At 41.1% G+C, this 21,041-nt stretch overlaps 1 protein-coding gene across 1 annotated transcript; it reads left to right on the top strand.

Annotated features, from left to right (window-relative positions):
* Positions 1 to 2,241: 2,241 nt before the first annotated feature.
* Positions 2,242 to 4,514, top strand: LOC100991232 (14-3-3 protein theta-like). The gene has a single exon (XM_034949980.3). The coding sequence runs from the start codon at positions 2,637 to 2,639 to the stop codon at positions 2,859 to 2,861; it is 225 nt and encodes a 74-aa protein (XP_034805871.1). The 5' UTR covers positions 2,242 to 2,636; the 3' UTR covers positions 2,862 to 4,514.
* The last annotated feature ends 16,527 nt before the right edge of the window (positions 4,515 to 21,041 follow it).

Raw genomic sequence — 21,041 nt, 5'->3', positions numbered from 1 at the left:
TGCCTGGCTAATTTTTGTAATTTTAGTAGAGACGGGGTTTCACCATGTTGGCCAGGCTGGTCTTGAACTCCTGACCTCAAGTGATCTGCCCACCTCAGCCTCCTAAAGTGCCTGGATTACAGGCGTGAGCCACAGCCCCTGGCCAAAACAAAGATTTTTTTATGCAAACTAACCAAAAGAGAGTTGGAGTGGCTATACTAATATCAGAGAAAACGAACTTTATGATAAAAGTTGTTACTAGAGACAAAAAAAGGAGTGTGTGTATGGGTGAATCCATCAAGAAGATGTAACATTTACAAATATATATGCATCTAACAATAGAGCTCCAAAATACAGGAAAAAATCCTGACAAAATGGAAGAGAGAATTATATGATTCAATCACAAGAGTTGGATACCTCAATACCCCACTTCAAATAATGTGGGACTTGAACAACAAAATAAACCAGACAGAAATAACAAATATTTATAGAATACTCTATCCAACAGCAAAATACAAATTCTTCTCAAGTGCACATAAAACATTCTTCAGAATAGACAATATATTGTGACATAAAACAAGCTGCAATAAATTTTAAAGGATTGAAGTCATACAAAGTATGTTTTTGGACAAGAATGGAATGAAATTAGATATAAAAGAAGAAAATTTGGGAAAGTAACAAATACGTGGAAATTAACACACTCCTAAATAATCAATGAATCAAATAAAAATTACAACAAATAAGAAAATGTTATGAGTTACATCAAAACCAAAACATAACATAATAAAACTTTTGCAATGCATAATTTTTATAGCTACAAAATCCTATATTAAAAAAGAAATATCTTAACTCAATAATATAAACTTATACCCTAAGATACTAGAACAAGAAAAGCAAATTAAACCCAAAGCAAGAAGAGAAAGCAAATATAGAGATTAAAGCAGAAATAAATGGAATAGAGAATGAAAAATGATGGAGAAAAATCAATAAAACCAAAGGCTGTTTCTTTGAAAACATCAACAACATTGATAAACATTTAGCTAGACTAAACAAGAAGGACAAAAAACACAAATAACTAAATTCAGGAATAAAAGAGGGTACATTACTACCAACCTTACAGAAATAAAAATGATTACTTAGGAATACTATGAACAATTATATGTCAATAAATTAGATAACATACCTAAAATGGAAAAATTCTGACTGATATCAGCAAGACAGCCAACTAGAGTCAACCTGGCACTCATTCCCCTCACAAAAGGAACCAAAACAACAAACGGACAACTATATTTCAACAGGAGTGACTGAGAAAGTACACTGGAAAGCAACAGGGGAGAGCAAAATCCCTGTGGAGCATGGAAGCACAGAACAGCACCACAGAGAGGGAAACAAGGCGCTCTGCCTCTGCTACTCACTGTCTCCTCCACCAGAATTACATCAAATACAGGGAGACGACTTCTTACAGGGAAAAAGTAAACTAGAGGCTCCCACCTGTCCCCATTGCCACCACAGATGCCAGCAGTCCTTGCTATACATCTGACAAGGGATTAATATCTAGAATACTAAGAAACTTAACTCAAGAGCAAAAAAAAATCAAACAACCCAATTAAAAAATAGGCAAAAGACCTTAACAGGCATTTTTCAAAAGAAGACATGCAAATGGCCAACTTATATATGAAAAAATGCTCAACATCACTAATCATCAAGGAAATGCAAATGAAAACCCCAACAAAATACCACTTCGCTCCAGTTAGAATAGCTATTATCAAAAGACAAAACAAAATGGTTGTTGGCAAGGATGTAGAGAAAGGAAAACACTTATATACTGTTGGTGGGATTGTAAATCAGTACAGCCATTATAGAAAATAGTATAGAGGTTCCTCAAAATATTAAAAATAGAACTTCCATATGATCCAGAAGTCCCACTACCAGGTATTATTCAAAAGAGATAAAAACAATATGTTGCAGAGATCTCTGCACTCCCATGTTTATTTGTATTAGCCAAGATATGGAGTTAATCTAATGTCCAACAATGGATAAAAAATGTGGTGTATATATACAATGTGTGAATATAAATATATACACACACACAAATGTGGTGTATGTATATATATAATACACACACACAATGGAATACTATCCAGCTATAAAAAAGAATGAAATCCTGTCATGTACAACAACATGGATGAGCCTTGAGAACATCATGTTAAGTGAAATAAGCCAGACACAGAAAGACAAATAACACCTGATCTCCCTCATATGTGGAATCCATTTTTTTAAAAGGCTGATGTCAAACGGTCGCTTCTATCCTGGGCCGGCCGGGCGGGGGTGGTGGTTGCAGCGGCAGCTCGGGCTCCCAGCGCGCTGGGCCTCTGCACCGCCCCCGCCTCCTCCCGCCGCGGGCAGCGGCCTCCCCGGGCGCCCAGTGGCGGTGGAGTCCGGGGAGAGGGAAATTCAACCGGCCGCCTCGTGCCAGAGATAAAAGCGGGCTGCCGGCCCCATTGTCTGACGGAGCTCCCTCCCTGCTTTTTGTTATCGCCTCGCCGCCTCGCCGCCCCGCCCCTCCGCAGCTCTGGAAGCTCCTCCCGCTCTGGGTCCGCGGCCGCCCTGGCTTTCCTCGCCCTCCGCCCCGGCCAGGCCCGGGCCCCGCGCCCGCCATGGAGAAGACGGAGCTGATCCAGAAGGCCAAGCTGGCCGAGCGCTACGACGACATGGCCACCTGCATGAAGGCCGGGACCAAGCAGGGCGCCGAGCTGTCCAAGGAGGAGCGCAACCTGCTTTCCGTGGCCTACAAGAACGTGGTCGGGGCTGCAGGTCCGCCTGGGGCGTCATCTGGAGCATCCAGCAGAATACCTACACCTCCGACAAGAAGTTGCAGCTGATTAAGGACTATCATACAGTTGCTTTGAGACAACCTAACGCTTTGGACATCAGACAGTGCAGGAGAAGAATGTGATGCTGCAGAAGGGGCTGAAATCTAAATCCATACAGTGTGTCATCCTTCTTTACTTCAAGAAGCCTTTTTACACATCTCCATTCCTTATTCCACTTGGATTTCCTATAGCAAAGAAACCCATTCATGTCTATGGAATCAACTGTTCATAGGCTTTTCACACGCAGCTTTGGGAAAACTTCATCCCTTGATCTGTTTGTCTTGGCCTTCCTGGTGTGCAGTTACTGCTGTAGAAAAGTATTAATAGCTTCATTTTATATAAACATAAGTAATTTCCAAACACTTATACAGGACTAAAAATGTATCTGGTATTTAAGTAATCTGAACCAGTCCTGCAAGTGACTGTATTACTGTGAAGATATGAAAATGTTGTTAATTACAGTTTGAAGAGTGTTCTACATAACTTAATTTCTACATTCCCTCCCTTACTCTTCGGGGGTTTCCTTCCAATAAGCAACTTTTCCATGCTCTTAATGTATTCCTTTTTAGTAGGAATCCAGAAATATTAGATTGAATGGAAAAGCACTTGCCATCTCTGTCTGGGAGTCACAAATTGAAATGCCTCCTGTGTCACATAAGGAGGTCATGTATATCTGTGGCAACAAGGAGTTTCCTTATTCACTCTTTATTTGTTGCTGTTTAAGTTGACAACCTCCCTTCCCAAAAAAATTCACTTACACCTCCCAAAAAAACAACTGATACCATAGAAGCATAAAGTAGAATGATGGTTACCAGAGATTGAGAAGGGGAGGGAAGAGAAGGGAAGATAAGGAGAGATTGGTCAATGGATATAAAGTTACAATTAGTAGGAATACTTTCTGGTGTTCTATTGTATAGTAGGGTGACAATGGTTAACAATAAGGTATTGCATATTACAAAATAGCTAGAAGAGAGGCTTTTGAATGTTCTCGCCACAGAGAAATGATTGTATGAGGTGATGGATATGCTAAACACCCTGATTTGATCAGTATTAGTATATATATAGAAACATCAAATTGTACCCTGTAAATATGTACAGTTATAAACTGTCAATTAAAACTACGAAATCACCAAATTATAATAAAATAAAATAAAATGAAAAAATATCAGCCAGGTGCTGTAATCCCAGCACTTTGGGAGGCTAAGGCAGGCGGATCATGAGGTCAGGAGTTCGAGACTAGCCTGGCCAACATAGTGAAACACCGCCCCTCCTCCCCCCGTCTCTACTAACAATACAAAAATTAACTGGGCATGGTGGCGCGCATCTGTAGTCCCAGCTACTTGGGAGACTGTTGGGAGGAAAACTGAGTGTTGGAAGAGAAGCTGAGGCAGGGCTTGCATGTCTGCTAGACTTGCTGGCTCCTTGCTTCTAGCACTCCCATTATCTCAAGTAGCCATGTGCTTCTCCTTCACTTGATACACTGTTTCCTTTCAACCCCCACATCCTCACCACCTGTTTCTTTGTTTGAGCACCAATAAATCGTGTGGGCTCCCAGAGCTTGGGGCCTTTGCAGCCTCCACACTCGCGATGGCCCGCTGGTGCCACTTTCTCTCTCAAACTTTTTCTCATTCCTTTGACTCCACCAGACTTTGTCGCCCCCATGACCTGGTGTTGGGTCGGATCACCCCAACATTCCTGGCTGCCCAACGTGGGGCAACAAAGACCCCAGTGAAGGAATGCTAGAGCATGTGAAAGCAGAGGACGCATCGTCAGAGGACACCCGAGGATGTCTAAAAGATGTCCTAAAAGAAGCTCAGTGGAAAAGCTGAGCACTCGGAAGAACCAGGGTAACAATGAGACAAAGTGAAAGCAGACATTCTGTTTATTTAAATTTCTTAAGTGATTTATTACAAAGAGGGGGAGTGAAAGTTAGTACTCAGAATTTGTTATCACTCTTTAGTATAGTAAAGCAGTTTTGCCCATGGTTTCCTGAACAAGGGACTATGGAGTTGGATGAATGGGAGAGAATTGGAAGAGATTTTAAAAAGGCATATAAAGAGGGAGCAGAAATTCCAGTTTCCGTTTGGTCAGTGTGGGTGCGAATAAAGGCAGCTCTTGAGCCATTTCAAACAGATGATGAGGCAGATTCAGATGAGGAAGAGGAGGTCGAGTGTAAAAATCTAACTTCAGATTCTGAGTGTGAGGAACAGCTACTGGAGGAGATTAAAGAAAAGAAAGGAAAACTAAATAGTATGTTTTACTAGCCCGTCAGCTCCACCTGCTGAATTAAGTGAATGGCCACCTCCTCTCTCTCCCCTTAATGGGCAAGAAAATAAATTAGCTGAAAAACTTATTGCTCCTGTAGTTGCACCATTGAAACCTGGAGCAATTGGCAGTGCTATACAAAATTCTATTCAAAAAGCTAGAGCTGAGGGAGACCTTGAAGCATGGCAATTTCCCATTACTATAATCCAGCAGGGAGGAAAGAATATAGCTAATTGGGCCACTTTTCCTTTTAAGTTACTAAAGGAATTTAAACAAGCCATTAGTCAATATGGACCGAACTCTTCTTTTGTACAAACTTTATTTAAAAATATGGCTCTTGATAATAGATTAATACCATATGATTCAGATACTTTGACAAAATCTGTTCTCATTCCATCTCAGTACTTGCAGTTTAAAACCTGGTGAGCTGATGAAGCTCAAACTCAGGCAAGGGAAAACACACAAGCACAGCCACCTGTGCCTGTTTCCTTTGAACAGTTAATGGGAGTTGGCCCTAATTGGGGTCGATTACAGAATCAAGCAGTAATAGAGGATGTTGCCATTGTTCAGCTGTGCTTTGTGTGCTTACGGGCATGGGAAAGGATACATGTTACAGGGGAAAAATATCCTTCTTTCAGTTCTGTCTGACAAGAACCTAAAGAACCATATACTGGTTTTATTGCTTGGCTCCAAGAGGCTATGTATAAAGCCATAACTGATAAAACGGCTCAGGATGTTGTAATACAGCTTCTTGCATACGATAATGCTAATGCAGTGTCAAACTGCTATTAGACCCGAGAGGGAAGGCTCATTTAGCTGAATATATTAAGGCTTGCGATGGCATTGCAGATAACTTACATAAGGCTACTCTTTTAGCTCAGGCTATGGCTGGATTAAGAATAGGAAAGAATATGCCCTGTTTCTCAGGCTCTTGCTTTAATTGTCGGCAATTTCGACACACAAGAGAGGAATGTAGAAAAGGAAATCAAAGGGCAAAAATTAGTACCATCAATCAACAGAAAAGTCCCGGTGTATGTCCCCGGTGTAAGAAAGGCAATCACTGGGAAAGTCAGTGTCATTCTAAATTTAGTCAAGATGGACATCCTCTTTCAGGAAACAGTAAGAGAGGCCCACCTCGAGCCCCTCAACAAACCGAGGCATAACTGGCACAGCCAGTGCCATTACAAATGTACAAGAATTGTCCCCCGCCTCAGCAGGCAGTGCTGCTGTAGACCTCTACAGCACAATTCCCCTCTCCTTACTTCCTGGGGAGCCACCAAAGAAGGTCCCCCACGGGAGTTAGGGGACCCTTACCCTCAGGAACAGTCGGTCTATTACTTGGAAGGTCTAGTCTAAATTTAAAAGGTGTTACTGTACATACGGGAATAATTGACTCTGATTATACCAGAGAAATTCAATTAGTTATTAGTTCCTCGACTCCACAGTCTGCCTCCCCAGGAGAAAGAATTGCTGTTGTTGCTGTTACCTTACATAAAACTAGGAAGCAGCACAGTGAAAAGAACAGGAGGCTTTGGTAGTACTAATCCAGCAGGAAGGCTGTGTATTGGGTTAATCAAGTGTCTGACAAAAGACCTATTTGCACAGTAACTATTCAGGGAAAAGATTTTGAAGGACTAGTAGATACTGGAGCTGATGTCTCTATTATTGCTATAAATCAATGACCCCGGCACTGGCCTAAGCAAAAGGCATCCATTGTTATTGTTGGAGTAGGAGCTGCGTCAGAAGTTTTTCAAAGTTCTTTGATTTTACCATGTCAAGGGCCGGATGGTTAGGAAGGGATAATCCAACCTATCATTACACCTATTCCTGTTAATTTATGGGGTAGAGACTTATTGCAACAATGGGATGCTGAAATATCTATTCCTACGGATCAATATAGTAATAATAGTAGACAAATGATGAAAAATATGGGATATTGCCTGGGAAAAGGACTAGAAAAAGATAAAATTGGCCAATCAGAAACTTTAGAATTAAAAGGGAAAACAGATTGGACTGGATTGGGTGTCATTTTTAGGAGCGGCCATTGTTGAGCCTCTGGCTCCCATTCCTCTTGTTTGGCTAACTGCCAAACTGGTTTGGGTGCAGCAATGGCCACTGAAACAGGAAAAACTGGAGGCTTTAAAAGAACTGGTGCAGGAACCATTGCAAAAGGGACATATAGAGCTTACTTTCTCCCCTTGGAATTCTCCTGTATTTGTCATTAAGAAAAAATCAGGGAAATGGAGAATGTTAACAGATTTAAGGGCTGTTAATGCTCTGAGTCAACCCATGGGTGCACTACAACCAGGGCTGCCCTCCCCAACAATGATCCCAAAATACTGGCCTCTCATAGTGATAGATCTAAATGATTGCTTTTTTACCATTCCTTTAGCTGCCCAAGATTATGAAAAATTTGCTTTTATTGTTCCCGCCATAAATAATAAAGAACCATTGGAAAGTACTGCCACAAGGCATGCTAAATAGCCCAACTGTTTGTTAAACTTATGTCAGGAAAGCTATTAAGCCAGTTAGAGAACAGTTTAAAAAATGTTATATCATCCATTACATGGATGATATTCTGTGTGCAGCTGAAACTAGGGAAGAATTGATGTTGTGCTACAAGCAGTTAGGAAAGTCTGTAAATGCGGCAGGGTTAGTTATAGCCCCTGATAAAATCCAAACTTCTACTCCCTTTCAATATCTAGGAATGAAGGTAGAGCAAAGTGCTATTAAGCCTCAAAAGGTTCAAATTCGAAGAGATAATTTAGAAACCTTAAATGATTTCCAAAAATTATTAGGAGACATTAATTGGATTCATCCAACTTTAGGCATTCCTACCTATGCTATGTCTCACCTCTTTTCTGCTTTATGAGGTGATTCTAACCTTAAAAGTAAACGCTCCCTGTCCAAAGAAGCATTGGAGGAACTTCAATTAATTGAGGAAAAAATTCAGCAAGCACAAGTAGAACGGATTAATCCAATACAGCCATTACAGTTTTTAGTTTTTCCTACTAAGCATTCGCCTACAGGAGTTATAGTTCAACAGGATGATCTGGTTGAGTGGCTTTTTCTACCTCACAATACAACCAAAACACTCACTCTGTACTTAGATCAAATTGCTGTGCTAGTAGGACAAGCGCAGCTGTGCTCAACAAAGTTAATGGGATATGATCCAAATAAGATTATAGTTCCATTAACAAAACAACAAATTCAACAAGCCTATATTAATTCCCAAGAATGGCAAGTTAATTTGGCCGGTTTTGTTGGCATTCTTGATAATCATTATCCTGAGTCTAAAACCTTCCAGTTTCTAAAATTAACATCCTGGATGTTGCCTTCTATTACTCAAAAAGCCCCTATTGAAGGGACCATTACTGTTTTTACTGATGGATCTAGTAATGGAAAAGCCTCATTTGCAGGACCTCAACAGCAAGTTTTTCAAACTGACTTTGCTTCTTCTCAAAGGGCTGAACTTATGGCTGTGATAACAGTGTTAAAAACTTTTAAACAGCCAGTAAACAGTGTTTCTGATTCAGCCTATGTAGTGCAAGCCATGCAAAATATTCAATGTGCCTTAATTCAAAATATGACTGATGAACAACTTAATCTTTTATTTCATTCTTTACAGCAAGCAGTACAACAAAGGCATTCACCTTTCTATATCACTCATATGAGAGCACATACTAACCTCCTTGGCCCTTTAACTAAACTTAATCAAAGGGCGGTTGCATTGGTGTCTGCAGCCTTTGCTGATGCACAAACATTTCATTCTTTAACCCACCTTAATGCCACAGGCCTTAGAAAAACATACGGTCTATCATGGAAACAAGCTAAAGAAATTGTGCAACATTGTTCTGCCTGCCAAGTCCTGCATCTGCCACATCAAGGAAAAGGAGTTAACCCTAGAGGTTTATCTCCAAATTCCATCTGGCAGATGGATGTAACACATATTCCTGCTTTTGGAAAATTGTCCTTTGTTCATGTTTCATTAGATACCTATTCACATTTTATTTGGGCCACATGTCAAACAGGGGATGCCACAGCTCATGTTAAAAGACATCTTTTATCTTGCTTTTCAGTTATGGGAATCCCAGAAAAATCAAAACTGATAACGGCCCAGGATACTGTAGTAAAGCCATGGCTACATTTTTTCAACAATGGAATATTACCCATACTACAGGTGTTCCATATAACTCACAAAGACAAGCAATAGTGGAAAGAGCTAATTGTACTTTAAAAACTCAAATACAAAAGCAAAAGGGAGGAGACTAGGAATATAAGACACAACATATGCAATTGCATTTAGCTTTATTAACATTAAATTTTTTAAATTTACAGAAAGATTAACCCATGACTGCAGCTGAACAACACCTGACAGGACAAAAGGAAAATTAAAAGGCTGGACAAGATATATGGTGGAGGGATGCACATACAAAGAGCTGGGAAAAAGGAAAGATAATTTTATGGGGAAGAGGATTTGCTTGTGTTTCTCCAGGTGACAATCAGGTGCCTGTGTGGGTGCCCACCAAACATCTGAAGATCTATCATGAGCCACAGCATCTAGTGGACCCACCTATACAGTGCACATTGAAGGTTTAAGGATTGTTTTTAAGCCTCAATTTGCTTTCTCTGTGCCTTCTGTTAGAAGGGGCCTGCTTCTTGTTATCAACGGTAAGTTTTACCCCGTGGTAATTAACCAAAGAGGTGGAAGCTGAGTTACAAATGCTTCAGCAATGGCATGCCTCCCGGCTACAGCCTCAAAAGTTTTTGCTTCTGTTTCCATAGATTTACTAATGTGGGGGTGAGGGTATGCTTGTGTTTTTGCAGGAGATGAACAAACCGTGTAGGTGCCCTCAAGATGTGTATGACCATGGAACATGAGACTGGAAGGACCCATGGATCCCAGCCATGGACTGGGTTCCCCCAGTACGAGCCATGCTGAGAAACTGCTGGAGCGCCAGGGTTTTACCTATAGATGCTTAACGGACCAATGCTTTCTGACTGAACTCCTCTCTACCCTGAATACAATAGACCCTAATAGGTAGGCAGGAGTATCATTGCCCCTATTCAGCATGAAGAAGTTACAGAAGATGGACCTTCATCCTTCTGCAGCCCCTAGGATTAAGGGTCCTCTTGTAAAAGGGAAAGGGGAGATATGTATGAAGCATTCAAACCAGAGCAACCCCATTTTGAATAAGGGCTAAAAAAAAATGAAGCTGGATCACCAACTGGCAATTAAGGGCTGCACAGCCTGCAATTATCTTGCTCAATTTTTTTTAAAAAAGGTCACCTTATGCTAATAATAATGATAGCTCTGGCGGTTTTTACAAAAAAGAGAAGGGGAGCATGTTGGGAGAAAAGCTGAGTGTTGGGAGCGAAGCTGAGGCAGGGCTTGCATGTCTGCTAGACTTGCTGGCTCCTTGCTTCTAGAATTCCCATTATCTCAAGCAGCCCTATGCTTCTCATTCACTTGATACACTGTTTCCTTTCAACCCCCACATCCTCACCACCTGTTTCTTTGTTTGAGCACCAGTAAATAGTGTGGGCTCCCAGAGCTCAGGGCCTTCGCAGCCTCCACACTTGCAATGGCCTCCTGGTCCCACTTTGTCTCTCAAACTGTCTTTTTCTCATTTCTTTGACTCCGCCGGACTTTGTCGCCCCCATGACCTGGTGTTGGGTCTAATCACCCCAACAGGAGACTGAGGCAAGAGAATCGCTTGAACCTGCGAGGCAGAGGTTGCAGTGAGCGGAGATCGCACCACTGCACTCCAGCCTAGGTGACAGAGCGAGACACCGTCTCAAAAAAAAAAAAAAAGAAAAAATCCTAGAAAGACACAAACTACCAAAACTGACTCAAGAAAAAGGAGAAAATGTGAATAAATATATAACAACTAAAGAGATTGAATTAGTTATTTTAAAAAACCTTCCCACAATTAAAAGTCGAGAACCAGATGGCTTCACTGATGAATTCTACAAAATATTTAAAGAAGAACTGATGCCAGCCTTCACATACTCTTCCAAAAACAGAAGAGGATGGAGCACTTCCTAACTAATTCTATGAGGCCAACATTACCTCAATACTAAAACCAGACAAAATAATCACAAGCAAAGAAAACTACAGATTAATATCACTTATGAATATAGACATAGTAAATTCTCAACAAAAAACTAGCAAACCAAATCCAGCCACATATAAACGGTACTACATGCCATGACCAAGTGGCATTTATCCCAGGAATGTAATGTCGAGTCAACATACAATAATCAATTAATGTAATACATCATATTAATAAAGGATAAAACCAAATCATCACATGTCAATAGACACAGAAAAACCATTTCACAAAATTCAATATCCTTTCACAACAAAAGCACTCAGCAAACAAAGAATAAAAGGAAACTGGGGCCGGGTGCCATGGCTCACACCCATAATCCCAGCACTTTGGGAGGCTGAGGTGGGCGGATCGTTTGAGGTCAGGAGTTCGAGACCAGCCTGGTAAACATGGTGAAACCTCATTTCTACTAAAAACACAAAAATAAGGTGGGCGTGGTGGCCCACGCTTACAATCTCAGCTACTTGGGAGGCTGAGGTGGGAGGATCACTTGAACCTGGGAGGCGGAGGTTGCAGTTAGCCGAGACTGCATCACTGCACAAAGTGAGACTCCATCTCAAAAAAAAAAAAAAAAAAAAAAAAAAAGGAACTGGGCCAGGAGCAGCACCCCTAGCACTTTGGGAGGCCAAGGCAGGAGGATTACTTGAGTTCAAGACCAGCCTGGGAAATATAATGAGACCCCCATCTCAACAAAAAATTTTAAAAATTAGCCAGGCCTAGTGGCACATGCCTGTAGTCCCAGCTACCTGGGAAGCTGAGGTGGGAGGATCACTTGAGCCCGTGAGGTCAAGGCTGCAGTGAGCCATGATCATGACACTGCAGTCCAGCCTGGGCAACAAAGTGAGACCCTGTATCAAAAATAAACAAATAAATAGAAGAAAATTTCTTAAACCTATAAACAGCATCTACCAAAACCCAACAGCTGATATCATACTTACTATTAAAAGACTGAAAGCTTTCTCCCTGAGTTCAGGAACAATAAAGGGATGTTCACTCTCCTCATTTCCATTCACCATTGTACTGGAGGTTCCAGCCAGGATAATTAGTCAGGAAAATGAAATAAAAGACATTCAGATTAAAAAGGAAGAAGTAAAAATATTTCTATTCACAGATGACATGATCTTGTATACAGATAATTCTAATAAATCCACTCAAAAACTATTAAGGCCATTAAATGAGCTAGCAAGGTTGTAAGGATCAAGGTCAAATTACTAAAATTAGTTGTATTTCTATATGCTTTAATGACAAATGCAAAAATAAAAATATTTCATCTGTAATAGCATCGAAAATAATAAAATACTGAGGAATAAATTCAATAAAATAAGTATAAGACTTGTACACTAGAAACTACAAAACGTTGTTGTTTTCTAAATAAATGGAAAGACATCTGGTGTTCATGTATTAGAAAACTTAAAATTGTTTTAAGTCAGTACTTTCCAAAGTGATCTACAGTTTCGATGTAATTCCTATCAAAATTCCAACTGCCTTTCTTTGCAGAAATTGACAAGCTAATCCTAAACTTCATATGGAAATGTAAGGGACCCAGAAAAGCCAAAAGCAATATTGAAGAAGAATAAAGTTTGAAAGTCTCATTCTTCCCTATTTCAAAATTTATCACAAAGGTACAATAACAAAGACACTGTGGTACTGATCTAAGAAGAGACATATAGATCACTGCAGTAGAATTCAAAGTCCAGAAAAAAAAAAATAGCTCCGTACTTCTATAGTCAATTGATTTTTGACAAAGATCCTAAGAAAATTCAATAGAAGGTAAGAATAGCCTTTTCAACAAATGGTGTTGCAACAAATTGATATCACCATGAAAAACAAATAAATTTAGACCACCTCATACCATATTAAAAATTAGCTTGATCCCATCTCTACAAAAAAATAAAAATTAGCCATGTGTGGTGGCATGCCCCCATAGTCCAAGCTACTTGGGGGGATGCAGTGGGAGGATTGCTTAAGCCCAAGAGAGCAAGGCTGCAGTGAGCCATGATCACATCACTGCACTCCAGTTTGGGCAGCAGAGCAAGACCCTCTCTCTAAAACAAAAAACAAAACCATTAACTTAACATGGATAAAATACCTAAATATAAGAGATAAAACTAGAAAACTCTCAGAAGAAAACAATGATGTAAATCTTCATGACCCTGGACTAGGCAACAGTTTCTGAGACATTACACCTAAAGTACAAACAATCAACAAAAAAATTAATTGGACTTCATCAACATCTAAATAGTTTGTGCATTAAAGGGCACTATGAATAAAGTATACAGATAACCTCCTATTTGCAAATCATATATCTGAGAAGTGTCTTATATTCAGAATATATAAAGATGTCTTTGAACTCGACAACCAAAAGACAAATAACCCAATTTAAAAATGGGCAAAGGCTGGCTGTGGTTGCTCATGCCTGTAGTCCCAGCACTTTGGGAGGCAGAGGTGGGAGGATCACTTGAGCCCAGGAGTTCAAGAACAGCCTGGGCAACATAGTGAGACCTTATCTCTACAAAAAATAAAAAAATTAGCCAGGTGCTGTGGTGCACACCTGTGGTCCCAGCTACTCAGGAAGTTGAGACAGAAGGATCACTTTAGCCCAGAAGGTTGAGGTTACAGTGAGCCACGATCATGCCACTGCACTCCAGCCTGGGTGGTGGAGCAAGACCCTGTCTCAAAAAAAAGGTCAAAAAACGTAATTAGACATTTTTCCAGAAAAGATACACAATGGCCAACAAGACATGAGAAGTATGTTCAACACCACCAGTCATTAGGTAAATGCAAATGAAGCTATAAGATATTACTTCGTACCCACTGGCATGAACATAATAAAAAATAATAATAGTTGGCAAGGATGTGGAGAAAATAGAAGCCTCATACATTACTGACAGGAATGTAAAATGGTACAGCCACACTGAAAAAGTTTGGTGGTTCCTCAATAATTTAAACATAGAATTACCATAAGGTCTAGTAAACCCACTCCAAACCCACAAGAATTGAAAAACAGGCATTCAGGCCAGGTGCAGTGGCTCACGCCTGTAATCCCCGCACTTTGGGAGGCCGAGGCGGGCAGATCACCAGGTCAGGAGATCGAGACCATCCTGGCTAACACAGTGAAATCCCGTCTCTACTAAAAAATACAAAAAATTATCTGGGCATGGTGGCAGGCGCCTGTAGTCTCAGCTACTTGGGAGGCTGAGGCAGGAGAATGGCGTGAACCTGGGAGGTGGAGCTTGCAGTGAGCCGAGATGGTGCCACTGCACTCCAGCCTGGGCGACAGAGCGAGACTCCGTCTCAAAAAAAAAAAGAAAGAAAAACAGGCGTTCAAATAAACATTTGTATAAATGAATGTTCACAGCAGCACTATTCACATCAGTCAAAAATGGAAACAATCCAAATGTCCATCATTGATGAAGGAATAACAAAATGTGCTATATTAATACAAAAGAATATTATTCAGCCATAAAAAGGAATGAAGTTCTGATACAAGTTATAACATGGATGAATCTTGAAAACATCATGCTAAGTGAAATAAGCCAGACACAAAAGGCCACATATTGTATGATTCCATTTATATGAAACATCCAGCACAGGTGAATTCATAGAGACCAGAACGCATATTGGTGGTTGCCTGAGGCTGGGAAAAGGGAAGGAATGAGGAGAAAATACTTAATGGGTACAGGGTTTCCTTTTTGGGTGATGAAAAAGTTCTGAAACTAATATTGGTGGTAGTTGCACAACATTATGAATATACTTAATGCCACTGAATTGGACTTTAACATGGTTCAAATGGTAAATATTATGCAATGAGTATTTTACTAGAATAAGAAAAAGTAGTAAAATGCAAATCAGTTATCTTATCAAAACTCGCCTTTAAAAAATGCTTAAAGAAATCTAATAATTCTAAAACATAAATTATGAAATGTTTAAGAAATCAAAGTTAAATCTATTGGTGATAGAATAAAACAAAATGCTAAGAAGAAAAAATGTAATGCTCACCGATGGCAAAGAAATTCTGAAATTTAGGGTAAGAAGAGCTACTGTAGTTATTAACCAATGTGAGTACTCTTATGTAAAGTGGCTTATAGGGTGAAAGTTCTTTAAGCAGCATAGATCCGGCCGGGTGTGGTGGCTCACGCCTGTAATCCCAGCACTTTGGGAGGCCGAGGCGGGTGGATCACCTGAGGTCAGGAGTTCGAGACCAGCCCGGCCAACATGGTGAAACCCCATTTCTAATAAAAATACAAAAATTAGCTGGGCATGGTGGCAGGCACCTGTAATCCCAGCTACTCAGGAGGCTGAGGCAAGAGAATCACTTGAACCCAGGAGATGGAGGTTGCAGTGAGCCGAGATCATGCCATTGCACTCCAGCCTGGGCAACAAGAGCAAAACTCTCTGTCTCAAAAAAAAAAAAAAAAAAAAAAAAAAAAAAGAAGAAAAGCAGAAGCAGCATAGATCCTAAGGAAGGGGCTTCAAGATAGCTGACTAGAGGCATCTGGTACTCACCTTCACAAAGAACCAAAGTAGCAAGTAGATAATCATATTTCAAACGGATCATTTAACAGAGAACACTGGAATTAGAGAAGTGACAGGAAACACCTAAAGCAAGGAAGGAGAGGGATGCGAAGCAGCCTGCTACCTGGGATCAGCTGGGAACCTGGAGAGGCTCCAGGGAAGCCCCTATCCAGGGGAAAGGATATGTGAGTGACCCCCAGTGATCCACATTTCCATTGCAGACTCCTTCTTCCTAGCCACAGGAAAGCCCCTAGACTCTTTCAGGCCCTGAGAATAAGCTGCCTGAAAAATGCATGAAGACACGGCTCCAGAGAGGGGGCTCACACTGGGTCCCATACATACTCCAAGCCCTAAGCAGCTACAGCAAGGCAGCGTATTGGTTGCTAAGACTCACCAGACTGCATCCTGCCTGGGGGCCCAATAGCCCCTGCATCTCCACATCTTTGGAGCCCCATTGACATTTCACACCCACAGCCACCATCGCAGCTCACTGTGCCATGAGGGCTAAAGTGCAAGGGAAGGCATTGGCAAGGATCCTGCTGCCCCCAGCAGTGAAGCTGCAGCACACCTTCACATGGCCTGAGGACAAACTCCCTTACCAACAGTAGCTACCACATCAGACTGCCTCCACCAGGCCCAAAGTGTGAGCACCCACCTGCATATGACTGCTACCAACTGAAAGCAACCCTGTCCTCTATAGTAGCAGGGCTGTTGCACAGTTGCTGCTGTCCCCACTCAATCATTCTGCCTTGAGCTTGAGGAGCGCCCTGCCTCTACCTAACACAGTCAATGCCTAAACGCACCACCTGGGGAAGTGAGGACAGGTCCACCCAGCCTGGCTCAACGCTCGCTGTGACCTACCATGCCTTCCAAGGGCCTAGAGGCTGCCCAGCAAAGCCCACCACTGGTGACAAATGGGCATTCATCTTGAAGGCCTGAGGTTGGGCCCACCCAACCTGCCACTGCAGGTACCCACCTGCAGCTGGTACTCACCTGCACATGCCACTTGCAGGCCTCAGGACTATCTTGCATAACCCATTACAGCCATCATAAATACCAGTGTGGATAGCTTGGGAGCAAAAGGCTTGTCCCACCACTGCAACTATCATTGACCACACCATACCTGCATCCAGGGATCCAAAAACCTGCCCACCTTCCCAGCTTGCCACTGCCACTACTGGCACCCAAGCAAGCCACCTAGGAGCCCAAAAGACAGCCCTACTGGATCTAAAATAACACTGGTGTCAACATACACCACGCTGAGACCCAAGGACAGGTACATTCAGCCCGCCACTGGAATCAAGGGACCAAGGACAGGCCCATGTGGTGCTCCTGTCCCCAGGAAAACTTCACCACAGCCTCCACCAATAATAGCATCCTAAGCCACTGAGGAAATCACAAACATCACCATATACAAAATCAACTCAGCACGGTAAAGACTGAAACATAAGACCTGAAACTATAAAACATTGGTCTATGCAAAGAACTTATGGCTAAGACCTCGAAAGCACAGAAGCAAAAACAGACAAATGGGACTATATACATAAAAAACTTTTGCGCAGCAAAGGAAACAACCAACAGAGTAGAGACATCGTTGAACTGAAGAAAATATGTGCAAATGATTCATCCTACAAGGAACTAATATCCCAAATATACAAGGAACTCAACTTAACAAGATAAAACAAACCAACCCATTAAAAAGTGAGCAAAGGACATGAATAGACAGTTCTCAAAAGAATACACACAATTTCCCAATAGGTATATGAATAAAAATGCTGAAGATCACTAATCATCAGGGAATGCAAATCAAAACTATAATAAGATATCATCTCACCCCAGTTAGAATGGCTATTAAAAAGAAAAAAATAGCATGCTGGCAAGGATGTGAAAGGGGAATGCTTATACACTCTTGGTGGGATTGTAAATTAGTATAGCCACCACGGAGAACAGTAGGGGAGGTTCAAAAAACTAAAAATAGAACTACCATATGTTCCAGGAATCCCACTACTCTATTTACCCAAAGGAAAACAGATCAGTATATCAAAGGGACACCTGTGAGCTTACTGCAGCACTATTCACAATAGAAATATATGGAATAAACCTAAGTGCCTATCAATGGACTAATGAATTAAAAATGCACATACATACACACATACAATGAAATACTATCATCTATAAAAGAATAAAATCCTGTCATTTGAAGCAACGTGGATGGAACTGGAGGTCATTATGTTAAGTGAAATAAGCCAGGCACACAAAGACAAATATCACATATTCTCACTCATATGTGGGAGCTAATAAAGTTGACCTTATGGAGGTAGAGAATAGAATGATAGATACCAGAGGCTGGGAAGGGTGTGGGTTTGGTGGGGGTTGGCGGAGGATAAAGAGTGATTAGTTAATGAGTACATTCAGTTAGATAGAAGGAATAAGTTCTAATGCTTGACAGCACAGGAGGGTAACTATAGTTAACAATGTATTGTATATTTTGATAGCTAGAATAGAAATGTTTCCAACACAGAAATAATAAATACTCGAGGTGTTAGACATCCCAAGTACCCTGACTTGATCATTATACAGTCTATACATGTAATAATGTATCCCATGCACCCCATAAATATGTACAAATATTATGCATCAATTAAAAATAGAAGTGTAGATACTAGAAAGGCTCAATTACTGTCCAACCTCTAGGAACTAAGTTATAGGCCAAGAATCCTTCAGCTCTTTCCTTCAGCTCAATTCATTTCCAAACACAAGGGGAATAGTATTTGAAGTTAGGACAAGAAACTACAATTTTATTCTAACTCCCCATTCAGCACAACATGCTCATTTTCTTTCTTATTTTCTTCCCATCCATGGAAGTGGTAGGATCATTTTCTTTACTTTAGCTTTCCCTGCAACTGTAGAGGCTAAGTTGCGAGGCAAAATTCTTACTTCCTTATAATGGGGTAAATATCCAACAGGGGTAGGTGGTAGATCTATATAAACTAAAAAGCTGTTGCACAGCAAAGGAAACAATCAACAGAGTAAAGCAATAACATGGGATTCTAAACATTGCTAAGATTTTTTCACACAGAGTATCTTAAAAATGGGGTTAAGTTATTGAAATAGCATAATTGTTATAATCCTCACCTGAAATTAAATAGATTAATACATTTTAAAAAATATTTCGACTTGGTTTTTTGTTGTTGTTGTTGTTGTTGAGATGGAGTTTTGCCCCTGTTGCCCAGGCTGAAGTGCAATGGCACGATCTTGGCTCACTGCAACCTCCACCTCCTGGGTTCAAGTGATTCTCCTGCCTCAGCCTCCCGAGTAGCTGGGATTACAGACATGTGCCACCATGCCCGGCTAATTTTGTATTTTTAGTAGAGACGGGGTTTCTCCTTGTTGGTCAGGCTGGTCTCAAACTCCTGACCTCAGGTGATCCACCCGCCTCGGCCTCCCAAAGTGCTGGGATTACAGGCGTGAGCCACCGGGCCTGGCCTAAAATTTCAACTTTTATTTTACATTCGGGTGGTACATGTGCATGTTTGTTACCTGGGTATATTGTGTGATGCTGAGGTTTGGGGTATGATTGACCCCATCACCCAGGTACTGAGCATAGTACCCAATAGTTTTTCAACTCTTGCTCCCCTCCCTCCCCCCTCTAGTAGTCCCCAGTGTCTATTGTCGCCATCTTTATGTCCACGAGTACCCAATGTTTAGCTCCCACTTATAAGGGCGAACACGTGGTATTTGGTTTTCTGTTCCTGCATTAATTTGCTAAGAATAATGGTCTCCAGCTGTATCTATGTTGCTGCAAAGGAAATAAGATTGTCTTTTATGGCTATGTAGTATTCTATGGCATGTATGTGTCATATTTTCTTTATCCAATCCACCACTGATGGACACCTAGGTTGATTCCATGTTTTGCCATTGTGAATAGTGCTGCAGTGAACACACGAGTGCATGTGTTTTTTTGGTAGAATAATTTATTTTCTTTTGGATATATACCCAGTCATGGGATTGCTAGGTCAAATGGTATCTCATGGGAGATACAGATATGGATATAGATATAGATAGATATAGATACACCCAGTCATGGGATTGCTAGGTCAAATGGTTTTAAGTTCCTTGAGAAATCTCTAAACTAATTTCCACACTGGGTGAACTAATTTATATTCCCACCAACAGTGTATAAGCATTCCCTTTTCTCCGCAGTCTCACTAACATCTATTGTTTTTCGACTTTTTTATAATAGTCATTCTGACTGGTGTGACATGGTATCTCATTGTGGTTTTGATCTGCACTTCTCTGATGACTAGTGATGTTGAGCATTTTTTCATACGTTTTCTGGCCACTTGCATGTCTTCTTTTGAGAAGCATCTGTTCATGTTTTTTGCCCATTTTTAATGGGGTTGTTTTTTGCTTGTTAAGTTCCTTTTAGATTCTGGATATTAGACGTTTGTCTGATAGAATTTGGCTGTGAATCTATCTGGTCCAGGTTTTTTTTTGGTTGGTAGGTTTTTTATAAGATTCAATTTTGGAACTTGATATTGGTCTCTTCAGGGTTTTAATTTCTTTCTGGATTCAATCTTAGGAGGTTGTGTTTTCAGTAATTTATCCATTTCCTCTAGCTTTTCTTGTTCGTGTGCATAGAGGTGTTCATAATGGTCTCTGAGGATCTTTTGTATTTCTATGGGATTCGTTGTAATGTAATCTTTGCCATTTCTGATTGTGCTTAAATAGATTAATACATTTTTCTACACAAATTACCATTTAAACACATAAGAAAGCTTCCTAATTCTATTTAAAACATCATCACTCTGGTTGCATCCTCATTCAGAACTGTGGAAATTCTGTATGCCTGTAGTCCCAGCTACTTGAGAGGCTGAGGTGGAAGGATCACTTGAGCCCAGGAGGTAGAGGCTGCAGTGAGTTGAGATCACACCACTGCACTCCAGCCTGGGTGACAGAGTGAGACCCTGCCTCCAGGAAAAAAAAAAAAAAAAAAAAAAAAAAAAAAAGAGGCCAGTCGTGGTGGCTCACGCCATAATCCCAGCACTTTGGGAGGCCGAGGAGGGCAGATCACGAGGTCAGGGGATCAAGACCATCCTGGCCAACATGGTGAAACCCCGTCTCTACTAAAAATACAAAAATTAGCTGGGCATGGTGGAGCACGCCTGTAGTCTCAGCTACTCGGGAGGCTGAGGCAGGAGAATCGCTTGAACCCGGGATGTGGAGGTTGCAGTGAGCCGAGATCGCACCACTGCACTCCAGCCTGGCAACAGAGCAAGACTCCACCTCAAAAAAA

Source organism: Pan paniscus, chromosome X, assembly GCF_029289425.2.
Source record: "Pan paniscus chromosome X, NHGRI_mPanPan1-v2.0_pri, whole genome shotgun sequence".
Classification (NCBI taxonomy): domain Eukaryota; kingdom Metazoa; phylum Chordata; class Mammalia; order Primates; family Hominidae; genus Pan; species Pan paniscus.
This window is presented reverse-complemented; position numbering and strand designations above follow the sequence as displayed.

Excerpts from the sequence above, each read along its gene's own strand:
- LOC100991232 (XM_034949980.3), top strand. The coding sequence starts at position 2,637 with ATGGAGAAGACGGAGCTGATCCAGAAGGCCAAGCTGGCCGAGCGCTAC.